This window comes from Sapajus apella, unplaced genomic scaffold (assembly GCF_009761245.1).
Source record: "Sapajus apella isolate SASKATOON/1434 unplaced genomic scaffold, GSC_monkey_1.0 scaffold45, whole genome shotgun sequence".
NCBI lineage: Eukaryota > Metazoa > Chordata > Mammalia > Primates > Cebidae > Sapajus > Sapajus apella.
Window position 1 is genome coordinate 12192655 of NW_022436985.1, and position 23424 is coordinate 12216078.

Sequence of the window (23424 nt, forward strand, 5' to 3'; positions counted from 1 at the left end):
AGTGGCATGATCTCAGCTCACTGCAACCTCTGTCTCCTGGGTTCAAGAGATCTCCCTGCCTTAGCCTTCTGAGTAGCTAGGGCTACAGGCGCATACCAGCACACCTGGCTGATTTTTGTATTTTCGCGATGGCCAGGATGGTTTCAATCTCCTGACCTCGTGATCCACCCACCTCGGCCTCCCAAAGTGTTGGTTACAGGCATGAGCCACCACGCATTTTTATTGATATTTTTAGGTAATTCAATTAGAAGAATGAGAATGTTGTGAAATTATAATGCCTTAGGAATTTAAAATACTAAAGCAGAGACCTAGTCCAAATTTCTAAATAAGTTCTTTTAACTTTAACACAAGATGAAATAGCCTCAAGAACACACTGTTAGGAATGTTTATATAACTAATCTAAAATGTTTCTTCTCTCATGTATGTATCCTATAGATGTTGCTGAAGAGAACACGCAAAGGCAATGACTCCTTTGCATCTCTTCTCATTAATTGATAAGCTATGATCAACCCGAGAAAACTGTTGTAGCTACAGAAATGCAGATGAAGATTATTCTGTCATTGCAGTCTTAAGACTTGTGGTTGAGAAAATAAGTAAATAAACAAATAAAAGACCACTAAGGAACTACAAAGCAACAGAGAGACTATTCACAGGGTGATGGGTACATTATGCATACTGATTGAATATATCAAGGTCATTTTGTTTAGCACCACATCCATATTTTATGTGAGTTAAGGTAGGGGGGAAGCCTCTGAGAATTGATACTGAATATGTCTCAGAAATTACTGAAGGTTGTGTGTACAGTTCTTCCTTCAAACCTTGGCTTTCCATTTACTCTTGTTTGGTTGCAATATATCTTTTAGGAGATGTCTATTAAAATTTTCTCATGAACTAAGTTTGCTAGAGGGACTCAGACATTCTCCTCTGGCTTAGTAAAAATTATAATTAATATTAGACAAGTATAATTTGCCTCCTGGCCTCAATTAGCAACTTTATTATCTCCACCTCAAAGCAAACAATGGGAAAACGTGTGAAAGATGACAATGAACTGAAGGAGACTGGGGAGCTCTGGGTGGTCTCCGTCCTAATCGGTTTCTGGTAAATCCTTCTGTTTTTTGGCTTTCTTAGGCCCTTAATGCTTTACATTTTCTCCTACTCACCAACGGCTTGGTTTCTTCTTCATCTTTGAAATAATAGAGCTGATCCCCCTTGAGCACAAACCAGCGAGTATGCCAAGTCTTGACAAAGCCTCCTTGCTTCCTCAGCCACCCACACTTGATGGCATTCTGCCGCCCTTGGCCGTGTTGGGGGTTCTCCGTGGAGTCATTGTTCTCCTCCATTATCAAGCTGATGGACTTTCCTAGTTATCAAACAAAAAGAAAGGAAAATAATAAGGTGCTCTGTTATACTCAACTCCCTTTTAAACCACTATTATTCAAAAAAAAAAAAAAGAAAAGAAAGAAAGAGAGAGAAAAAAATAAAGAAAAAAGAAAAGAAAAGAAAGTGGGAGGAGGGGTAAAAATGTTCTTCAACTCATCGACCAAATTTCTAGACACAAACCACAGACCTAACAACAATATGCCCAGAGGAAATATGGAGAGAGCTTGTTGTGCCTTCCTGCCTTCTTAAATGAATTCAGCAGCTGGGTGGTGCTCTTTGTCTCTAAGCAGAAATGAAAAATGAGAAAGTTCTAGAGGTAAAGGGAATTCCTAAAAACAAACTAAAACAATCAACAAAAACATAACTCTCAAAATGACGGCCTCTGTGTCTGCGGGGCACAGTCTGGGGTGGGCCCCTGCAGACGTGTTTACCTTAACAAGCGCTAGCCTGATCTGTGTCCCAGTTTAAAGAGACTATTTAGAAAACCTTAATGGAAGATATTTGTCTTACACGGGTGAACATACCTCAGGATGTTTCTACCCTCGTTCCCAGATTATTCCTTTGACAATTTTTTTGGCTGCTCTGGGATTCGTACAGCTGAAAAATTTAAGAGGAAACCAAAAAAAAAAAACCCTGCTTGGCTAGTTTTTCCTTTCTCCTACAGCCATTGTCAAGCTTCAGGAGGGAGGGGTATGTGCCAGTCCATGGCATGAGGAGGAATATTTTAAGGTTACCTGTGAAGAGGTATAAGGCCATACTACCTGTGCATAAGCAAGAAAATGAGTTTTTCATTGGAAAAATATTATCCCACAGGTGAGATGCTAAAACAACTGCCCTAGTAAGAACAAAGAAGGCGTACGTTCTGGGGGAGCCAAGGACAAGTGGTTAAAAGATTTTACTGCCCCAAGAGCTTCTTCCAAATTCTTGCTAATGTTTATTTCTAAACCTTTATTCGGAATTGAGAAGTCCTCTCTCACTCTTGTGCCTTTGATGAGGTTATAAAGATATAGACTATCTGATAAAACATAGAATATTCCTGTCCAGGCACATGCACAAAGCCCCTGTTATATTATTTCTGATCGATTCTGGAAGACGAGCTGCCTTTCTGTCTGACGTTTATATTCACCACTAATTTTTTAATCAATTTGCATGTATACAATCCTACTTATAAATTCCACCAAGTTTCCATTGTCAGCCCTTGGTCATTTATGTTTCTTCCCTGAAGGCTCAGGATCAAATCTTCCATTATTGGGCTTCGAGTTCTTTCAGTTTATTCCCGCCATTCCTGTTGCAGGGATGAAGCAGAACTTTCTCTCTAATTACTTCTTATTTTAGTAACTTCAACCATCTTTGCAGTAGATTTGCCTCTTTCGTTGGCATATATTTCAATCTATCACCATCCTTGCCTTAATCTTCACCTCATAAACTACTTTTAAACTTCAAGGCAGTTACTTGACTATCATCTGCCTCATTCAATTTGCAGTTTTTTCCTTTCTTGAAAAATAGGCCGCTGTCTCTACAATATGTCAAGACATTTCCTTTGCCCTATGGGGCATTCTATGACTGCAACCACTTATTGCAGAAAGCATTCTCCCCTCAGGTGTGTGCCCATGTGTGCAGACTGAATCATGCCTGATGCTTCCAGTTTGCTACTCCCTCAGAACAAAAACTTTCATCTCCTTTCTTTCACAGTACTTGACCTACTATGAAGAGCCAAGAACCCCACTCTCAATGAACAATTAATGCTGTAAGATGATTTCGATAATAAGTATGCTTAGATAGACCACCCTAAATCATCTTTTTCGTCTCCTGGTGTTTAAACTGTTTGAATCTACACAACTTGCTGTTTCATCACTGCCTAAATTCTTTCACCAAACATCTTAACTTACAAAGTTAAAATGGACCTTAAAACAAACATTCCAACACACACACACACACACACACACACACTCACACACACACACACAGCACAAACATGCACACACGCAAATATAGAAGTCATTGTACAACAGAGTATTTAGGGCCCTTACATGTTTTTTTCTTTCCTCTCACATTCAAGCTTTCTATTAAGTTTTAAAATTTCCCTCTAAAATGCTTCAAGGTCATTAGCAACCTACCATGGATAATATAAAAAATACAAGTGGCTAATTCCCCTTTTGTGTACATTCATGCCTTAGTGAAAAATATGTGTACCCCAGAACATGGTTTCTGATTTCTTTTGCATATGATGTTTATAAGTCTGACCGAAGCCAATGACAATATTTCTCACTGATGCCTGTATCTTTATGATTTCAGAATGCATCAGAAAGTGCTTTAATAATGCTAATTGAAGACTAATTGTAACAATTCATCAAAACAGAAATGAAAGTAGATTTATCATATTCCTAAGGGGAAGAAATGTCACAACTATTGTTAGATGTGTAAAAACTTAAAAAAGTTTTACTAAAATAACCGTTATCTTTATAGAGAAGTCTTAACATTTCTGAAGAAATTAAATGATTAAAATTCTACACTTCATCTTTAAAATGAGGATGCTAGGCTGGATTATTTCCAACTATAGTCTCTTCTAGCACTCTGAAATCCATCATCTCTGTAATTCCATAAGTGTAGGGGACATCAGATATCCTTACTACTCAGCACAATGTCTGGCATGCAGTGAAACTCAATCAATGTTTGACAAAGTAATCAATTTTGCAACAGGTTTCATGCTAAGTGTCTAAAAGTGAACATGATCTCCCTCTGAAAAGGGATCTTCCCCAAAACCTGATCTTAGTAAATGACACCATGATATATACCCAATTGCAAAAATATATATATAGAAAACTGATCATTTGATTCCTGACTCTTCCTGACCCTGGCTATAAAATCGATCAGTAATTTCAGAATACCTCTAAAAAATAGTTCAAATCTGTCACTTTGGCTTCGTCTCCATTGCCACCTTACGGTGCAGTCCACTATTATCTTTTGAGGCGACAATTCTAACAGCATTCCAAGGAGTCTCACTGCTTCCATTTTGAGCCATAACACAAATACACGGGTACATGCTCACACATATTTCATTCTCCAAAATGCGGCCAAAGTGAGCTTTTAAAAATTCAAATCAGATAATGACTCTCAACATTGGAAAATGTTGTTGGCTTCCCACGGTACTTATTTCAAAATCCAGAGTCTTACCATGGCCTAAAAGGCTCTGAATCATCTGGCACCTGTTTACTTCTCTAACCTAATCTCATGCCACCTTCACCCTTCCCTCCCTCTACCATACACAAAGTTAACCTCTCTAGTCTCTTTTCAGTTCTGGAAACACCCAAGCTCCTTTATGAATTGCTGATTTCTGCCTAGAAAACTCTGCCTTGGGTTCTTCTCATGCTTAACTCCTTCTTATCTAAGTTTTGGCTTAAAATCTGTCTCCTCCAAAAAAAAGTTCACTAATCATCCTGTGAATTAGGTCATCTCTTTCTATTCTCCGTCACTGAACTGTGTCCTTTGTCTCCCTGACACTTCTCTAAATTGCTATTTCTTTAATTGTTTATTGTCTATCACCCTACCAGGAGACCATAAACTTCATGAGGTCAAAAACAGGGCTTTTCTTACTAAGAATAACCAGTGTCTTTAATAGTGCTTACCTGGTACTCAATAAACCTATTGAATCAATAGATGAAGCTCTGCAATAATCACAACAGAATCTCTACAAAGAATATTTTGGAGGGTTCCTTCTCATTGCATTTAATGCCTTAAAAAAGACTGTGTATGCTAAGAACTTGACTTTTTTCCTTTGACATAGGAGACTTCAATTAGCATGAAAATTGTTCTTAAACACAATGTTAAAATCATTATTCTTGAAAGAGCCTGAAACTGCCCTTTATGAAAAAAACATATTCCTAATTTATACTTTTTAGTCTTGGCAGGAAACACACATAACCAATTGTGGTTTAGCACTAAGTACACTTTATTCATTCAAATTCTCAGAGAATGATTTCACTGAATCTTTGCTGGGAAAATACTTTCACTGAAGTCAGACCCTTGGTAGCTGGGTGATATGTGAAATTACAAAATAGAAATATCACCTTGGTTAGAAAATCAGCACAACAATGAACAAAGTAAAAAATATAAATACATGGTTATTTCAAACTAAAACAAAAACAGAATTGAGAAATGAACCTGTGTCTTTGTATCAATCTAAAGGAAAAAATCTTAATGATGGATGTACCATGCCATAGCTAGACAGTTCTCAGCATTTGATGGGCTTGTAGTTTTTTGAATTATTTTCCAGAGGAGGAAACTGGTTTCTACATCTGTTTGTATGGTTCTTTTCTGCAACCAGAAGGGCCAAGAACACAGTAGTATGACTTGGTGCAATCAGAGATGAAACTTATGCTCCTAACAGATTCTTTTAAGAGTCAAACAGCACACACATAGCTATTTAGATGTATGACTTCACTTCAACAAAGAATACATAAGCATGCATATAAACTAGGATGTAAATAAAGAGGATGGCATATATTATAGAGTTGCAATGTATTTGAAATAATACCTATATATTTGTATAAATAATAATGTATTTGAAATGATAATGTTCAGCAAACATGAGAGAATGAGATAGTAGGAGGAAGCTGGAGCAAAAGGAAAGAGGGAGAGAAAAGAGCTTAAATAACACAGGCAATTCCACCACAATGCACCCACTCAATGAATGTGTGCACCTATGGCAAGGGTGAAGGGGAACAGATACATCTCCATGCCTTCAATCAGTGTCAGTTTCCTTGGCCTCTGGTGGGGTGAGTATTTCACTGTATAAATGTGTTCCCAGAGTTGGAGTGCGCATGATTTCATATCTCACGTCCCCTCCATTAGTCAAAGAAACAGCAATGTATTCTATTGCTAGGGAAGAAAACAAACAAACAAAAAAACTGGCAATGTTGGTAAAGTACTGCAAACTATGAGAGATTTGTGGGACTTTGGGAAGAAATTTTGATCACACCCAGTTGTCACCATTTGTGTTGGCTCTAGAACATAAATCCTTTTTAAGACAGTATTCCACTGTACACAGTATATAACTACAAAAAGCCAATATTTATTTAAATCCCACTTTTTCTTATTTTAAACAAAATAATTTATTTTATAGATATTGCTAATATGCTGGTTTGTCAAGCTCAGGACATTATATTGAGCTGTATGCCTAAATTATAGATACACCCTTTCTATACATAATGGTTCACAAAATCTTACAAAAGGAATGAGACAGTATGTGCGTGTGTTTATAGGAGTACATGCAAGTGCACGTGTGTATGGGTGTGTGACTGTGTGGGTGTATGGTGGGTGTGGGTATATACTGTGTGTGTTCTGTCTAGAGCAGGGGTCCCCCACCCACTGGGCCAAGGACGAGTACCAGTTCGTGGCCTATCAGGAACGGGGCCATACAGCAGGAGCTGAGCTGGAGGTGAGCAAGAATTACTGCCTGAGCCTCATCTCCTGTCAGATCAGAGTGGCACTGGATTCTCAAAGGAGCTCAAACCCTACTGTGAACTGCCCAGTGAGGGATCTAGGTTGTGCTCTCCTTATGAAAATATAACTGCTGTCTGATGATCTGAGGTGGAACAGTTTCACCCCGAAACCATCTCCCCTTCACTCCATGAAACCGGTCCCTGGTGTTAAAAAGGTTGTGGACCACTGCTCTAGAGAACAAAATCTTTAAAGACAAAATATTTGTTGATATTATTTTCTTATTTTTTTAATTACTTGGTGCCATGTACTGGAAGCCATGTAAGCATATGCCTGTAGATCAAGCAAAGACCTAAGTGTTTCGCCATCCAGTGTTCACTAAAAAAACCGATTGTGCCATTATTAAAGTCAATCGGTGAAGTGATAGATTTATTTTGATTATTTCCCAGAACATTTCCTCAATAACTGTAGCTATGTACCTAATTTAGAATCTGGAACTCTTTCAATATCCTAAATGTTTAAATAATTTCAGGATAAAATGACATAAAAAGCATTTTTTTCTTGTGAGTCAGTCACCCCTTACTTGATTTAATGTGTTCAGCTCTCTACTTTGGCTCAGCTTTGAACGTTGAATGTGAAAGTTGAATCCTACCAAATCTCTCCTTTGTCCATTTTCCAGCTCCATCTAGATTTTCCCTGGATGCAATGAATACCATCTCTCCTAACCCTCACTACCTATAACAGAAGCCAGTGCCCCACATAGAATCCTCTTACCTGTTGTTATGGACTGAATGTTTTGTGCCCTCCAAATTCATATGTTGAAGTCCCAAAACCTGTGTCTCAGGTCTGGGAAAGCCAGGAACACAATGAGGATGCATCTGTCAATACCACCTCCTGCTTTATGGGGGGCTGGCTGAAAGCAAGAGTGTGGCAGGTGGATACTATGAGGGAATCCAAGCTTAAATGGGATGAATACAAATGGAAGACGGAAGCACAGATGGTGGTAGAGAGAAGGGGCAAGAGTCTAGGACATTTTCCTTTCCATCATAAAAGTCTAAATCTCCATGTTCTACCCTGTGTCAGACATAAAATTATGTAGCTACATGACTCAATGTTTAATAAAATCATGTTCATACACACAGACACACACACACACACACAAATTCATATGAAACTAAGTGTACTGAGAAAGAGCAATACCTTTAGAACTCATGGAGTACAAGACACTCCAGACTCATCACATCACTTTCCTTGATTACTAGAATAGCCTTCTATTTAAGCCCTGATCTTATTCCTAGCATGGTGATATGATGAATTCTTTCTATAGCATTAGCATTTTCTTTTAGAAAGCAAATCAAGTCATGTTACCACTGTTCTAAAACTCTCCAATAATTAAACACTTCCACTCAGAGTTAAATCCAAATTCTTTGTCATGGCATATATGGCCCCAAATGATCCCTGCTTACCTTTCCTTGAATGCTTCCCTCACATCTTGAACAGCTAACTTCTCACCATTCACTTCTCAGTTCAAATGCTGCCTTATTATAGATGACCACCTTGGCCTCCCTTACTAGAACCATGCCTCATCTCTCACCACATTCTCATATTTCCTTATTTTATTTTTTCCACAGCACACAAGAATCCCTTTTATATTCAGTTTTTCTTATCATTTCTCTGTCTTTCCGTTGGCACATTAGCGCCTGGAGAATGGCAGCCTTCTAACCAGCGTATTGGGTGAGCGGAGGTAGCAGGGAGTGGCCATTAAACACACAGTTATGTGTCAAATGCATGAACACCTCCTAAGGTATAAAACTACCAAAAAGCATGAAACTATAAAATGGTAAAAATATACCAGATAGCTAAAGATTCATACAAGAGCTAGGGCATATAGAAGGTTTTTCAAACATTGCATTTGCCAAACAGTATATAACAAAAATATTTAAATAATTAGATCTTAATGAGTTACAGTAAGGGAAAAAAGTAACTGCTAACTAAAGAAAATGGATGAATTTTCTCAGTTCACTTTCTGTCCCCTCACTCTCCACCACACCACCTTTTTTATTGAAGAATAAATCAAAATGTGGTGCCTACAAGGGAATCAGTACTCTTGGTCCGAAATAACAAATGATGTAATAGAGATTGTTTTAGCACTGATATAAATTCCAGAAGCTTAAATATGTCTATGGGAAGCAATTGAATTTCTTAAAGTTGCTGGAAGGACTTAGGGCTTTCACATGTGGTTTTCCCATTGCCTGGACATCATGGCTAACTTCTATTTATCCTTCAGGTCTTCTCAAAGACTTCCCTGATGCCACCACCACTCCGCTCTGAAAGTTACACTTGCCTGATCCCATCCTGAACATGACCCTTATCACATGTACGACATGTTTCTATTTCTTCTCAGTGTTCCATACCACAATAGACTCCATGGAACCCACCGCTGAACTGGCATACAGGTTAATGCTCAAAAAAATTGTTAAATAAATGGCAAACTAATGAATAAATGAATGAATGCTTCAATTTGTCTTTGTGTTTCAGTCAGTTCTTGGGGCCTGTATGAAAACTGACACCAAAGCCCTCAAAGATCCCGAGCACTGTACAAAAATCACAAAACATTTGCCATTACTAGACACAAATGCAAGGACGTCACACCAAATTCTCCCATTTAAACCTAACCCAAATTTAGTGTCTTAAAGCTACACTGAACTTCAAAAACTATTGAGCCAAGTGGATTGCCATTTGTCTCACTGGATGCTACTCTTAATCACGATTTGAGTTAAAAATAAATAAACATTTCTTCTTGAAAATGAAAAGCATAAGAATGAAAAGAGCAATGGGAATTGAACGACGCACAACAATCATGAATATAAAGTTGAAAACAGTCACCAGAAGGGCATACCTGGGGGAACTTATGTGTGGGTGTTTTTCTGAAGAAACACTACAAAATCATGTTGCTTGATTAAATTGTTCAAAACATCAGAGAATGGACAATGGCAAAAAATGATGTGTATGTTGGAATGGGTCAGGAACATCAATCTACATATTAGATTTTAAGCTTCAATGTTTCCATATTCATTTGCTAAGAAATCAGAATGACTTACTGAAATGAACCATAAAAAAGGAAATTTCTCCTAAGAATTCAGTTTTTGTTGCCTATTTAATACCTCATACATTGTAGAGATAATCTGTTCCTTCTTAAGATGGTTTTAATTCAGCTAGAGAGAAAATTATGTATATTAATTTCAATATATTATATGTATAATACTTTAATATATACTTAAAACTGTCCCTCACCACCACAGTGATATCTGAAGGACAAATAAGAAAGATAACCACTGGAATTCCCCATGCTGAAACTGGAGTAGAAACAAAAATCAAATCAAAATAAATACTTTACCACTGATTGGGATTAAGAAAGAATTGACAGATACATGGCAATTGTACTGCTGCTTGTCAAGCTCAAGGCAGACATTATTAATTAATCACCAGACATTATTAGTTAATTCACTTTTGGATACCCTCTCTATCTAGCACTCTAGACAGTCACAACCAATCAACATATATGAAAAGGTAAGAAAGACTCTTTTTTACTTCAATTCTGTAGACAAACTAGGCACTGAAGATGTCCCTCAAATATCAAATAGAAATTCAGGTGCTCCTCTAAAAAGAATGCCACTTGAAACAGGAAAAGGTTATAAACTCAACTTATTTTAATGGCAAGCTTGAAGATAGCAACTATCATTTCATCATATGGGTAGAGAGAAAGAAAGAAAACAAGCCCAAAGCAGGAAAGATGAAAAAGAGTTGGATGTCTCTTATTTTATATTAATTGAATCTATGACTAGACCCTTCAAAATAGAATCAGAAACTCGATGTTATAAACTCCTCAATTTTTAACCTTCTGTGTGTACTCCACTCCCTCATCCATAGTTTATTAATGCAATTTTGTTTTGAAAAACTGTCACAAAGAAAAGAAGTTTGGGGAGGTCCAGAAGGGTTGGGGAGACGTTGGTCAAAATATACAAAATGCCAATTAGATGGGAAAATGTTCAAGAGGTCTATTGTATAACATGGTGACTATAGCAATGATTGTGTCCTTGAAAATTGCTCAGAGTAGATCTTAAGTGTTCTCATCACAAACAATAAGGATGTGAGGTAATGTTTATGTTAATTTTTTCAATTTAGCCATTCCAGAATGTATGTGTATTTCCAAACATGATGTTGCACATGACCAATGTATAAAATGTTTATATGACAATTAAAATTCATTCATTCATTAATTTTTAAAAGAGGTTTTCCACATCTAAATCTGAAAAGTAATGGGATTATAATACCCAAAGGATGGGAGAGCAATGGCAGTAATGAAGGAAAGTTTTTGCACATAGCGGAGAGAATTGAGAGAGGAAAGCTGAAGCCCATAGGATTCTGAGAAAGTCAGCTGGGTCCTTTCCTCATTATGGGGAAATAACCTCTGTGCCCATAATTTATAGAGCCCCTCCAGCACTTTCCCTGATGGCCATAATTTTTAAGGTAAGATAAAAGCTTTCCTGAAACACTACTTTTAATGTCAGCTTTCTTTAGTGAGTCTGGCCTAGGAGAATCAAATGTTGTCGATTGCATTATCATTTCAAGCCTCTCAGTGGGGCCAGCTTTTTACTCACCTACACTTCAAAGAAAATACTTTACAAGTGGGTAACTTTGATGGAGACAGTCGTTTGTCTACAATGAACTGACTGATTTTCTCCTTCAAATGAAGGCCCTGAGGTACTTAATGATTTCCAATAAGGACCACTCATTTTTGTCAATTAATCCTGTGGGTGGAATATCATCAGGCTTGCTCTAAAGCCCAGCAAAATGACTAAGCTTTCTAAGTATATAAATCTTGTCCTAATCACGGAAACAGTTGCTCTCCCGGTGGTTTATTACATGGAGGTATGGACAATACTTTTTTTATTAGAATCTGAGGAAGGTAAGGAAAACATTTTGTCCAAGTGAAAACAAGCGCATCATTCACATTGTGGTAGACTTTGATGCGTTAAACAGTGACCTCTGTTGAAGTATGGCTCTTCACATATAATTTGAACATATTTTAGTACTTCAAAATATCTGATTATTTCACACTTTACTTTTATATATGCTAAATAGAAACCTATCTTTACTGCACCCAAATACATTTAATTAGCAGTTTAGTGAAAGTGAAATATATCGTGTACATAAAAAAAAATTTTAATTAAGAAGCTTGGTGGCACATATATTTGAAGTATCCAAGGGCCTGTCTCTGAGGACTCCCTCTCCCTCATGCCACTTTGTTCTTGTTGGTGCCATCATCTCTTTGCTAAAGGGATGGGCTTGGACTCAGTTACTCACAGAACCTGAGCTCCCTTGTAACAATGACAGGCCCGGGAAACGGAGAAGTGACTTAGGCATGCCAAGTAGAATCTTCCCTTAGGATAGGGAAGACACTGAAAGGATGAGCATCTGAGGTTGCCGACATTCATCTTCCCTTTTAGCAAAGCCATTTATAAAATGAAGCTACGAAGAGACAAGCTGGTGTGAGAGAGGAATGGAGAGAGAGCCCAAATAAATTTGTAACCCGAGAAAAGGGCGTGATTCTCTTAGAAAGAATAAAAGAAGTAATAGCATAAAAAATTATAATGTGGACTTCATTAAAGATTTAAAAAAAAAAATGTGCTCATCAAAAGAGAACACTAAGAAAATGTAGTCTTCTGTGACCTGAGGAACTGGGAGATCCACAGGGAAAATGCCAGGATACCTGGCAGCTAGGAAATGGTTACAGAAATATTTCTACATGGAGGCCAAGATGGCTGACTAGCAGCAGCCAGTGTGCACGGCTCTCATGGACAGAAGAAAGTGTGCTGGGTGGACACTAGATCTTTAACTGGAATATCCAGGTGAACACATTGGGATTCATTAGGGAAACAGCATGACCCACGGAGAACAGAGAAGAGCAAGACAGGAGAACTGTCTACCTGGGAGTAATAAAGAGTCAGGGGAGTTGCCCCCGGGGGAAACAGTGAGCACGTGAGAGTCCTCAGGGACCCACACTCCTGCCACTTCTGCTCAGGGGATCCCCGCAAACTCCCCAGCTGGGGCTTCCAGACCAACACATAGAGCTACGTGGAGTGTGGACAGAGTCCTGCTCAGGCACACATGGAGTCCTGGGAGCCTTGGATCCCTAGGTACCCTGGCACCAGTGGCTGCAACTCCAGCAATGGGAAAGGCCAGCCTCCCTCACACACCTGCAGGAAAGAAGTAAAATCCACAGAGCTGAACAGCCTCCACTGCACCTTGCAGGATAAGGCCCATTGGCTTGGGGTGCTGGTGAGGCCACCCCAGCCCTACCTGAGTTCTTGGGCAGGGAGCAACTTTGCACTTCCTTGGGACAGTTCTCCCAGAGGGAGAGGCAGGCTGCCATTTTTGCTTCTCTGCAACACCCCACCCCCCCCGCCGATGCTCTCAGGCTCCAGAGGGTGTGCAGTGATTGGGGGCTGTCCCAGACCCCCAGCAGAGCTGCCTTATGGAAAAGGGACCAGACTTCTTCTACTCCTCACTTGGCAGGGCCTCCAAACCTGGGACTCCAGGCATCCCGGCCTGGGCTCTCAGAATGGTAGCAGGTCTATATTTCCCTGGGACAGAGTTCCCAGAGGGAACAGCCAGGGCACCAACTTTGCTGTCCTGCAGTCCCTGCTCCTGTTGCCCTCAGGCTCAGGAGGGAGTGTAGTGGTTGGGGACTGATGTAGATGCTCAGCACAGTGCATACACCTTCCAGAAAAGCAGCCAGACTGTTTTCCACATGGGTCCCTCCTCCCCTACTCTTCACTCGGCAGTGCCTATTGACCTGGGCCCCCAATAAGATTAACCTACCCCGACCTGAATGCTTCAGTCAGTGGTGGCTCTGCATCTCTCTGAGAAGGAAATCCCAGAGACAACCCACAGCATGTATGCCATTGCAGCTGCAGTGGTACTACCCTGACTGTCCCCGCTCTGGGGAAGGAACAAAGGGCCTGGTTTCTATGTTGAAACCTCCAGCAAGCTGTAGAGAGGAGCCCAGTCTCTTTCAAGCGAGCTCCCACACTCCACTCTTCACCAGGCAGGGTCCCTGGCTTAACACCACAGGATAGCTCCTCCACCCCAGCTGAGCATTCCCACTGTTAATGGCTCTGTGTTTCCCTGCAGATGTGCTCCCAGAGGCAACCAACAGCCCCCTCTCTACCTGCTGGCCTCAGTCTGGGGAAGAAACAAAGAATCCAAGGGTTTTACTCATACTTCCAGCACACCACAGTTATTATAAAGGAGCCCAGACTCTCCTCACTGTGAGCCCTTAGTCCCCCAATCTTCACCAAGTGGGGCCCCAAGCTTGGGCCAGCAGTTGCAGTCACCCCCACCCACCAGCTCAACATTCCCAGTAGCAGTGGCTCTGTGTTTCTCTGAGATGAAGCTCCCAGAGGTGACCAAAAGTCCCTGTGCCTCTGCCTCTGCCGCTGCCACTGCAGTTGTACTGTCATTGCTATCCTCAGACTGGAAAAGGAGCAAAGACTGAGTGATTTAACCACAACTCCGGCAAGCCACAGCTATCCCAAAAATAAGAAGTCCATCAGTTTCCCCCATGAGCTGCCTGGCCTCTCTGCTCATCAACAGGCAGGGCCTTCTGGCTTGAGTCCACAATGTAGCCACCACACCCCAGGCTGGTACCCTCAACTGGTAGTGGGTCTGTCTTTTGAGCCCCAAGAGACAAGTGAAAGGCCCTCTTCCACTTGTCCTTGTCCCTGCCTAGGTCCCTTCTCCTGCTGCCTCCTAGCCAGGAAGGAACATTAAGCCTGAGCTCACCCCAGAGCTGCAGTGTGCAGCCTAGAAGTGCCACACCAAGAGCTACTGCCAGAACGTGAGTGGGAGAGGATCCCACCCTCTTGGAGCACTGAGGGGCACTGAGAGGGAGCACGGTTGCAGTCATGAGAAAATACAAAGGAGTGAAGTAGCTAAGCAAGAGCCTACCTACTGGCCATTATGCTTAAGCACCATCTACTGGATCACAGCTCAAACTTCAACAACAAAAGTACTTTGCTAATATATGCTACCCCCACCCACACTGTGAAAATAAGGATAAGAATTCAGCCACAAATAAGTTCCTGCATACAGGAAGTCAGCTGACTGTACTCAAATTACATCACATTGTGGGGTGTGGCAGCTACATTTAATCAGTCCACGCAATTGAGAAACAATGGACACAAGGACTCCAGCAACTCAAAAAGTCAGAATTTCTGCTTTCCTCCAAACAACTGCACTAGTTCCCCAGCAGGGATTCTGAACTAGGATGAAAAGGCTGAAATGACAGAAATATAATTCAGAATGTAGACAGGAATGAAGAGCATCAAGATTTGGGAGAAAGTCAAAACCCAATTCAAGAATTCTAAAGATTACAATAAAATATGATACAAGAGCAGTTAGAGGAAATGGCCATTACAAGAAAGAACCAAACTGATCTGATAGAGCTGAAAAACACAACACAAGAATTTCATAATGCAATCACAAGTATGAACAGCAGAATAAATCAAGCTCAGGAAAAATCTCAAAGACTGTTCTCTAAATTAACTCAAAAACAAAAAAGAATACAAAAGAATGAACAAAACCTCTGAGAAATATGGGATTATGTAGAGACCAAATCTATAATTCACTAGTGTCCTTGAAAGATATGAGGAGATAATGGGCAATTTGAAAAACACATTTTAGGATATTATCCATGAAAACTTCCCCAAACTCACTAGAGATGCCAATGTTCAAAATTAAGAAATGCACAGAATTTCTGTGAGATATTACACAAGAAGACTATCCTCAAGATACAGAATCATCAGAGTCTCCAAGGTCAAAATGAGAGAAAAAATGTTAAAAGGAGCTAGAGAGAAGACAGACGTGACTTAAAAAGTGAAACCCATCAAGCTAACAGCAAACCTTTCAGCAGAAACTCTACAAACCAGAACAACAGATTGAGGGTCTGCATTCAGCATTCTTAAAGAAAAGAATTTTCAACCAAGAATTTTATACCTAGCCAAACTAAGTGTCATGAGCAAAGGAGAAGTAAGACAAGCAAATGGTGAGGGAATCCATTACCATTGGACATGCCTTACAAAAGGTTCTGAAAGGAGTATTAAATATGGAAAAGAAAGAATGTTATGAGCCACTACAAAAATACACTTAAGTAAACTGATCATTGAGAGTACAAGGCAACCACAAAACAAGTCCGCATAATGAGCAGCTACCAACACCATGACAGGATCAAATATGCTTATATCAATATTAATGTTGAATGTAATGGGCTCAATGACCCCAATTAAAAGGCATAGAGTAGCAAGCTGGATAAAAAAGCAAGACCCAATGGGATTCTGTTTTTTCAAGAGACCTATATCACTTGCAATGACAACCATAGGCTCAAGGTAAAGGGATGAAGAAAAATCTATCAAGCAAGTGGAAAACAGAAAAAAGTCATGGTTGCTATTCTAATTTCAGAAAAACCGACTTTAAACCAACAAAGATTTTTTCTAAAGACAAAAAAAGTACTGACATAATGGCAAAGTATTCAATTCAATAAGACCTGACTATCCTAAACATATATGAAATACATATGCACCTGACACAGGAGCACCAAGACTCATATATAAAGTTCTTAGAGACCTACAAAGAGAGTAAGAATTCTACACAATAATCATGGGAGACTTCAATACCCCAGTGACAGTATTAGACAGATCATAGATGCAGAAAATTAACAAAAATATTCAGGACTTGAACTCAACACTTGACCAAATGGACCTAATAGACATCTACAGAACTCTCCACTCAAAAACAACAGAACATAATTCTTCTCATCACAATATGGCACATACTTTACAATCAACCACCCAATTGGACATAAAACAGTCTTCAATATATTCAAAAAACTGAAATCATACCAACCACACTCTTGAACCACAGCTCAATAAAAATAGAAATCAATACTAAGAAAGCCACTCAAAACCATACAACTACATGGAATTTAAACAACATGCTTCTGAATGGTCTTTGGTTAATCAATGAAATTAAGGCAGAAATCATGAAATTCCTTGACTCTAATGAGAACAAAGATACAACATACCAGAATCTCTAGGAAAGAGCTAAAGCAGTGTTAAGATGAAAGTTTATGGCACTAATAGCCCATATCAAAAAGTCAGAAAGATCTCAAATGAACAACCTAATATCATCACCTAGGGGAGCTAGAGAAACAAGAGCAAACCAACCCAAAAGCTAGCAGAAGACAAGAAACAACCAAAATCGAAGCTGAACTTAAGGAAATCAAGACTGGAAAAAACATACAAAAGATTAATGAATCCATGAGTTTTTAAAAAAATAATTAATAAGATAGATCATTAGCTAGCATAATAAAGAATAAAAGAGAGAAGGTCCAAATAAGCACAGTAAGAAATGACAAAGGGGACACGACCAATGGACCACAGAAATACAAACAACAACAACAACAACAACAAAAACTCTCAGAGACTACTATTAAAAAAAAAAAAAAAAAAAAAAACTCTGTGCCCTCAAACTTAAAAACCTACAAGATATGGATAAATTCCTGAAAACATGAAACTTCCCAAGATTGAACTGGGAAGAAATTGAATCCCTGAACAGACCAATGATGAGTTTAAAAATTGAATCAGTAATAAAAAGGCTACAAATAAGAAAGAGCTCAGGACCACAGCCAAATTCCACCAGATGTATAAAGAAGAGCTGTCACCATTCCTATTGAAACTATTCCAAGAAAATTGAGGAGGAACTTCCCTCCAACTCATTTTACGAGGCAAGTCTCATCCTGATACCAAAACCTGGGAGACATAAAACAAAAAAAAGAAAATGTTAGGCCAATATCCTTGATGAACATTGATGCAAAAATCCTCAACAGAGTACTGGCCAACTGAATCCAGCAGCACACTGAACAGCTAATCCACTATGATCAAGTGGGCTTCATCCCTAGGATGCAGGGTTGGTTCAATATATGCAAATCAATAAATGTTATCCATCATATAAACAGAACTAAAAACAAAAAACACATGGTTAACTCAGTAGATTCAGAAATAACTTTTGATAAAATTCAACATCTCTTCAGGTTAAAACCCTCAACAAACTAGGCATTGAACAAACATACTTTAAAATAATGAAAGTCATCTATGACAAACCCATAGAAAACAATGAATGGAAAAAAATCTAGAAGCATTCCCCTTGAAAAACAGCACAAGACAAGGATGCTCTGTCATCACTCCTATTCAGCATAGTTATGGAAGTCCTGGTTAGAGAAACCAGGCAAGAGAAAGAAATAAAAGCATCTTGATAGTAAGAGAGGACATCAAACTATTGCTGTTTGCAGATAACATGATTCTACTCCTAGAAAACCTAGTAGTATCTGCCCCAAAATTTATTGAGCTAATAAACAATTTCAGCAAAGATTTCAGGCTATTAATTCAGTAGCATTCCTATATAACAACATCTAAGCTGAGAGCCAAATCAAGAATGCAATCCCATTTACAACAGCCACACAAAAACATAAAATACCTAGGAATACAGCTAAACAGAGAGGTGAAAGATCTCCACAACAAGAATTACAAAACACTACTCAAAGGTATCAGAAATGACAGAAACAAATGGAAAAATATTCCATACTCATGGATAAAAAGAAACAGTATTGTTATAATGGACATACTGCCAAAAGCAATTTACAGATTCAATGCTATTCTTATCAAACTACCAATGGCATTCTTCACAGAATTAAGAAAAAAAACTTTTAAAATTCAAGTTGAACCAAATGACAGATTAATTAGCCAAGGCATTCTTAAGCAAAAAGAACAAAGCTGGAGGCACTATGTTATCCAGCTTTACTTTATACTACAAGCCTACAGTAACCAAACAGCATAGTATTGTTACAAAAACAGACACATAGACTAATGGAACAGAATAGAGAGCACAGAAACAATGCCACACACCTACAACCATCTGATATTCAAGAAAGTTGTCAAAAACAAGCAATGGGAAGAATTTCCTATCTAACAAATGGTGCTGGGACAACTGGCTAGCTATATGCAGAGGACTGAAACTGTACTCTTTCCATGTACCATATATTTGGTGGGTATGTAAATTAGTTCAGCCATTGTGAAAAGCAATTTGGTGATTTCTCAAACAACTCAAAGCATAATCACCACTCAATGTAGCCATCCTATTATTGAGTACATACTTAAAGAAATATAAATCATTTTACCATAAAGACACATGCATATGTATGTTCATCACTACTCTATTCACAATAACAAAGATATGGACTCAGCCTAAGTGCCCATTGATGTTAGACTGGATAAAAAAAAAACGTGGTACATATGTACCATGGAATACTATGTAGCCATAAAAAATGAGATCACGCCCTTTGCAACAACATCGATAGAGCTGGAGACCATCATCCTAAAAGAACTAACACAGGAACAGAAAACCAAATACCGCATGTTCTCACTTACAAGTGGGAGCTAAACATTGAGTACACATTGGCACAAAAAAGGGAACAGATGCCAGGGCCTACTTGAGAGTAGACAGAGGGAGCAGCACAAGGATCAAAAAGCTGTTGATCACTGTGCTTATTACCTGAAGTAGTGAAATAATCTATACACCGAACTCCTGCAACATGCAATTTACCTATATAACACACCTTTGCATTTACTCATGGACCTGAAATAAAAGTTAAAAAGAAAAGCAGTGTATAGGCAAGCCAGAGACTGTCAGAAAACGTTTGCAAAGCATATATCTGTCAAAAAACTTACATTCATAATATATAAATGACTCCTACAACTCAATCTAATTTAGAAAATAGAAAAAAGATTTAAATAGGCACTTCACAGAGGAACATATAGAAATGTCCAATAATCTCATGAAAATGTCCCAGCATCATTAGATATCAGATAAATGCACATTAAAAACACAGTCAGATACCATTACATGCACATTTGAATGGTTAAAATTTAAAAACACTGACAATACCAAATGTTGATGAGGATATGAAATAACTAGAATTTTCATATATTGCTGGTGAAGGTATAAATGGTGCAACCACTTTAATAAAAGGTTTGGCAATTTTTTAGAAAATTAAATATAACTATACCTATGACTTAGTGATTCCAATCCAGACGTTTAACCAAGAGAAATAGAATCCTTATGTTCTCAAGATTTATACAAAAATGTTCATTGTAGTTTTATTTATATTAGACACAAACTGGAAATAATCCTAATGCATGCTACCCATCAAGAGGGAACAGATAAACAAATAGCATGGCTTGGTTTCTTTTAGCAACCAAAAGAAATAAACTGTGTATATATATATATGTGTGTGTGTGTGTGTGTGTGTGTGTGTGTGTGTGTGTGTGTGTACACACATACAGTTTCTTTCACTCATTATAATGACTGTTGGATTTATACATGTATATATAACAACATGTATAAATCCAACAGTCATTACAATGAGTGAAAGAAGCCATATATAGAAGAGTCACTGCATGATTTCATTAATATGAAGTTCTAGATGAGGCAAAGCTAGCCTATAGTGATAGAAATCTGGAAAGCAGCTACTCTTGAGGGGTAGATACTGACTGGAAAGGGACACAAGGGACCTTTCTAAGGTGATGGAAATGTTTTACCTCTTGATGAGACAGAAGAAACATGAGTACAGACATTTGTCTAATTTCATGAACTATGCACTTGAGATCTATGCACAAATTATGTTCCTCTAGTAAATTTTATTCCCAAAAGATGTTAAAAAGTTCAATTCTTGTTAGTAGGTTTGCTTTTTTTGCTGTGGTATAGGTTAGCAATTCCGAAGTTGCTTTCTGTGTATTCGAAGTTGAGAAAACAAACATATATATTGAACATAATAAATGTGAAGCTAGGTTTCTCACTTTTGGAAAAGAGAGTTACAAATGAGAAAGTGGGGACATCAGAATGTATCCTGTAGTTTGAGACTGGAGTCGGAGGTATCACTATGGACTCATGGTTTTTCATCAACAGGCACATAGATATAGAGATAAAAATAAACATATATTTACTAATGCTTCTTGCTGAGAAGGCCTAGAATTAATAACATATCAGTAGCAATGAGTGCTCCTGGTGTCAGATCTTGACTTCTAAATGTCATTTACTTCTCAACGGAAGCAAAGCTACATGGATGAAGGACTGATTCCAGGGTGTGGGCAAGGAAAATACAAAATGATCCTAGAGCAACATGTGCCAGGTAGTAAAGAAACCCTCAATAATGATGGGGAATTATCAAAAAGGAAACAAAAACTGATATTAAATGGCTTTCAATGAATAAATCTGGGAAATTTTGAGTATCTGAATAAATAATGATAGTATTTAAATATTTATGGGTATAATGGATTCTAGCCACAGAATAAAACAAGAATACATGAAGCTCATTGATATCATAAATAAACTAATAAATAAATGAGATAATAGGAAAGCTCTTCCTTTCAGTAAAATGTCAATTATTCAATTTGAAAGGAATAATGGAATTACAAGTTAACAATGGATGCAAAAAACTAGTAGGTACAAGTTTGATTAAAAAAAGATATTTAAATAGTCTCAAAGTTTCTTCTTACAAATTAATCATTATTTAGAAAGAGTGAAACAGTAGTTTTACTGTGGAGAAACCTGGCAGACACAGTGATCAAAGTTTACATTGCCAACCAGGCACTGTGGCTCAAGCCTGTAAACCCAGCACTTCGGGAGGCTGAGGCAGGCAGATTGCTGGAGCTCAGGAGTTTGAAACCAGTCTGGGGCAACATGACGAAAACCTATCTCCACAAAATTACAAAATTTAGCTGGGCTTGGTGGTAAGTGCCTGTAGTTCCAGCTACTCGAGAGGCTGAGGTGAGAAAATCACCTGATCCTGGAAGGTCCAGGCTGCAGTGACCTGTGATTGTGCCACTACATTCCAGTCTAGGTGATAGAGTGAGATCCTGTATGAAAAAGAAAAAAATGTACATCGCCAGTATTGAATACACTGACATCATGTGCCTCCTGAAATCATGTGCTGAGAACACAACATCACTTCTGTAGTACTCTTGCCAAAAATGTATATTCTGAATCCAATGAAGGATGAACAGACATATAAAATTGAGGGGCATAATACAAAATACCTCGCTGTGTTTTTAAAACTCTTAAAGTCAAGAAAGCTAAAGAAAGGTGAAGAACTGTCCCAGGTGAAAGTACACTAAAGAGACAGGATAACTAATCTCAGTGCTTGATTTGGGCTTGGATCCTGAGTCAGAACACAAATAGAGGAAGGAGACAATACAGGGCAAGTAGATGAAATTCGAATACAAGCTGTAGAATAGATAATAGCGTATTCATGTTAAATTTTCTTTTTTGATCATTTCATAGCTGCAGTTATGACAGACATTATACTTGTTCTTCACAAATACATACTCAAAAATTTATGGGTAAAGGGATGAGATGCCTCCAATTTACTTTCAAACATTTCAGAAAAAAATAATAAACACATAGAGACATATTAATAGAATAATAAAGCATATGGAACAGTATGTAAATAATTGATGTATCTGGGTAAAGGGTGTTCAGAAGTTCGTGGTACTGTTCCTGTAACTTTTCTATAAGTGCAAAAGTATATGAAAATAATAAGTTAAAACAACATACATGGCTTACTGTAAGAAAATATTAATGAGATGCAAATTATGTTCTTCTTTGGACCACCACCAACAGGCTTCAGGTAGTGCTACTACAATTGAAAGGGTACTATGCTAAAAGTTGGTAAAGATGCCTTTGGAATTAACTTGACCTTGAGAAAGTCATTTAATTTTCTTGGCCTTTGTGCTCTGATTTCCCCCAAAAGAGACTGAATGAACTATTTGACATCCAAGATTTCTGTTAATTCTAAAATGCTGTAATTCTTAGAAATGATATTTTAACAGCATTGTGCTCCTACAGGTAGTATGATTAATAGGACAGATTTTCTGGTTCAGTTACAGTTAAGACTCAGAGGTAAAAGGGCAGTAAGTAGAGTAGAAGTGCTTTTCTAGTCACAATTCTCCTTATTTAATTGCTATGCCATTTTACCATCTTATCTTTTTTTTTTAATTTCATGCCTCAGTTTAGAAAACATTAACTACCACTGGATCTGTGTATGTTATTCTCTTTGCTTTCAGTTAGAAACATGATTTTTATTTATTTAATAAATAATATAGCATTTACTATATGCTCATGGTTCTAAGTGGTGTGCATATGTAAATATACGTATGTATATGCTTATGCATATACATGTATAAACTCATTTAACTATTATAATAACCCTATGAAGTATGTACTATTCTTATTTCTACTTTATAGGCAGGTAAAAAAAAGGTACCTACAGTCCTACTGCTAATAAGTGGCTGGGTTTTTTCTTTTCCTTTTTTTTTTTAAGATGGATTCGTGCTCTGTCACCCAGGCTGGAAAGCAGTAGCATGATCTCTGCTCACTGCAACCTCTGCCTCCCAGGTTCAAGCAATTCTCCTCCCTCAGCATTCTGAGTAA

The 23424-nt window shown here is 38.2% G+C and overlaps 1 protein-coding gene across 4 annotated transcripts in view; it reads right to left on the bottom strand.

The window, feature by feature from the left end:
* Positions 1-23424, bottom strand: part of ARHGAP24 (Rho GTPase activating protein 24) — a 487442-nt gene that overhangs the window by 402671 nt on the left and 61347 nt on the right. For 2 of the 4 annotated variants that reach the window (XM_032239858.1, XM_032239862.1), the window contains exon 2: positions 1161-1360. In XM_032239858.1, coding sequence (XP_032095749.1) covers positions 1161-1340 — 180 coding nt within the window. In that variant the 5' untranslated portion in view covers positions 1341-1360. Of the gene's footprint in view, positions 1-1160; positions 1361-1567; positions 1663-2012; positions 2022-8044; positions 8049-23424 lie in introns of those variants that run through there. The other 2 variants (XM_032239861.1, XM_032239859.1) reach the window with 2 other exon arrangements.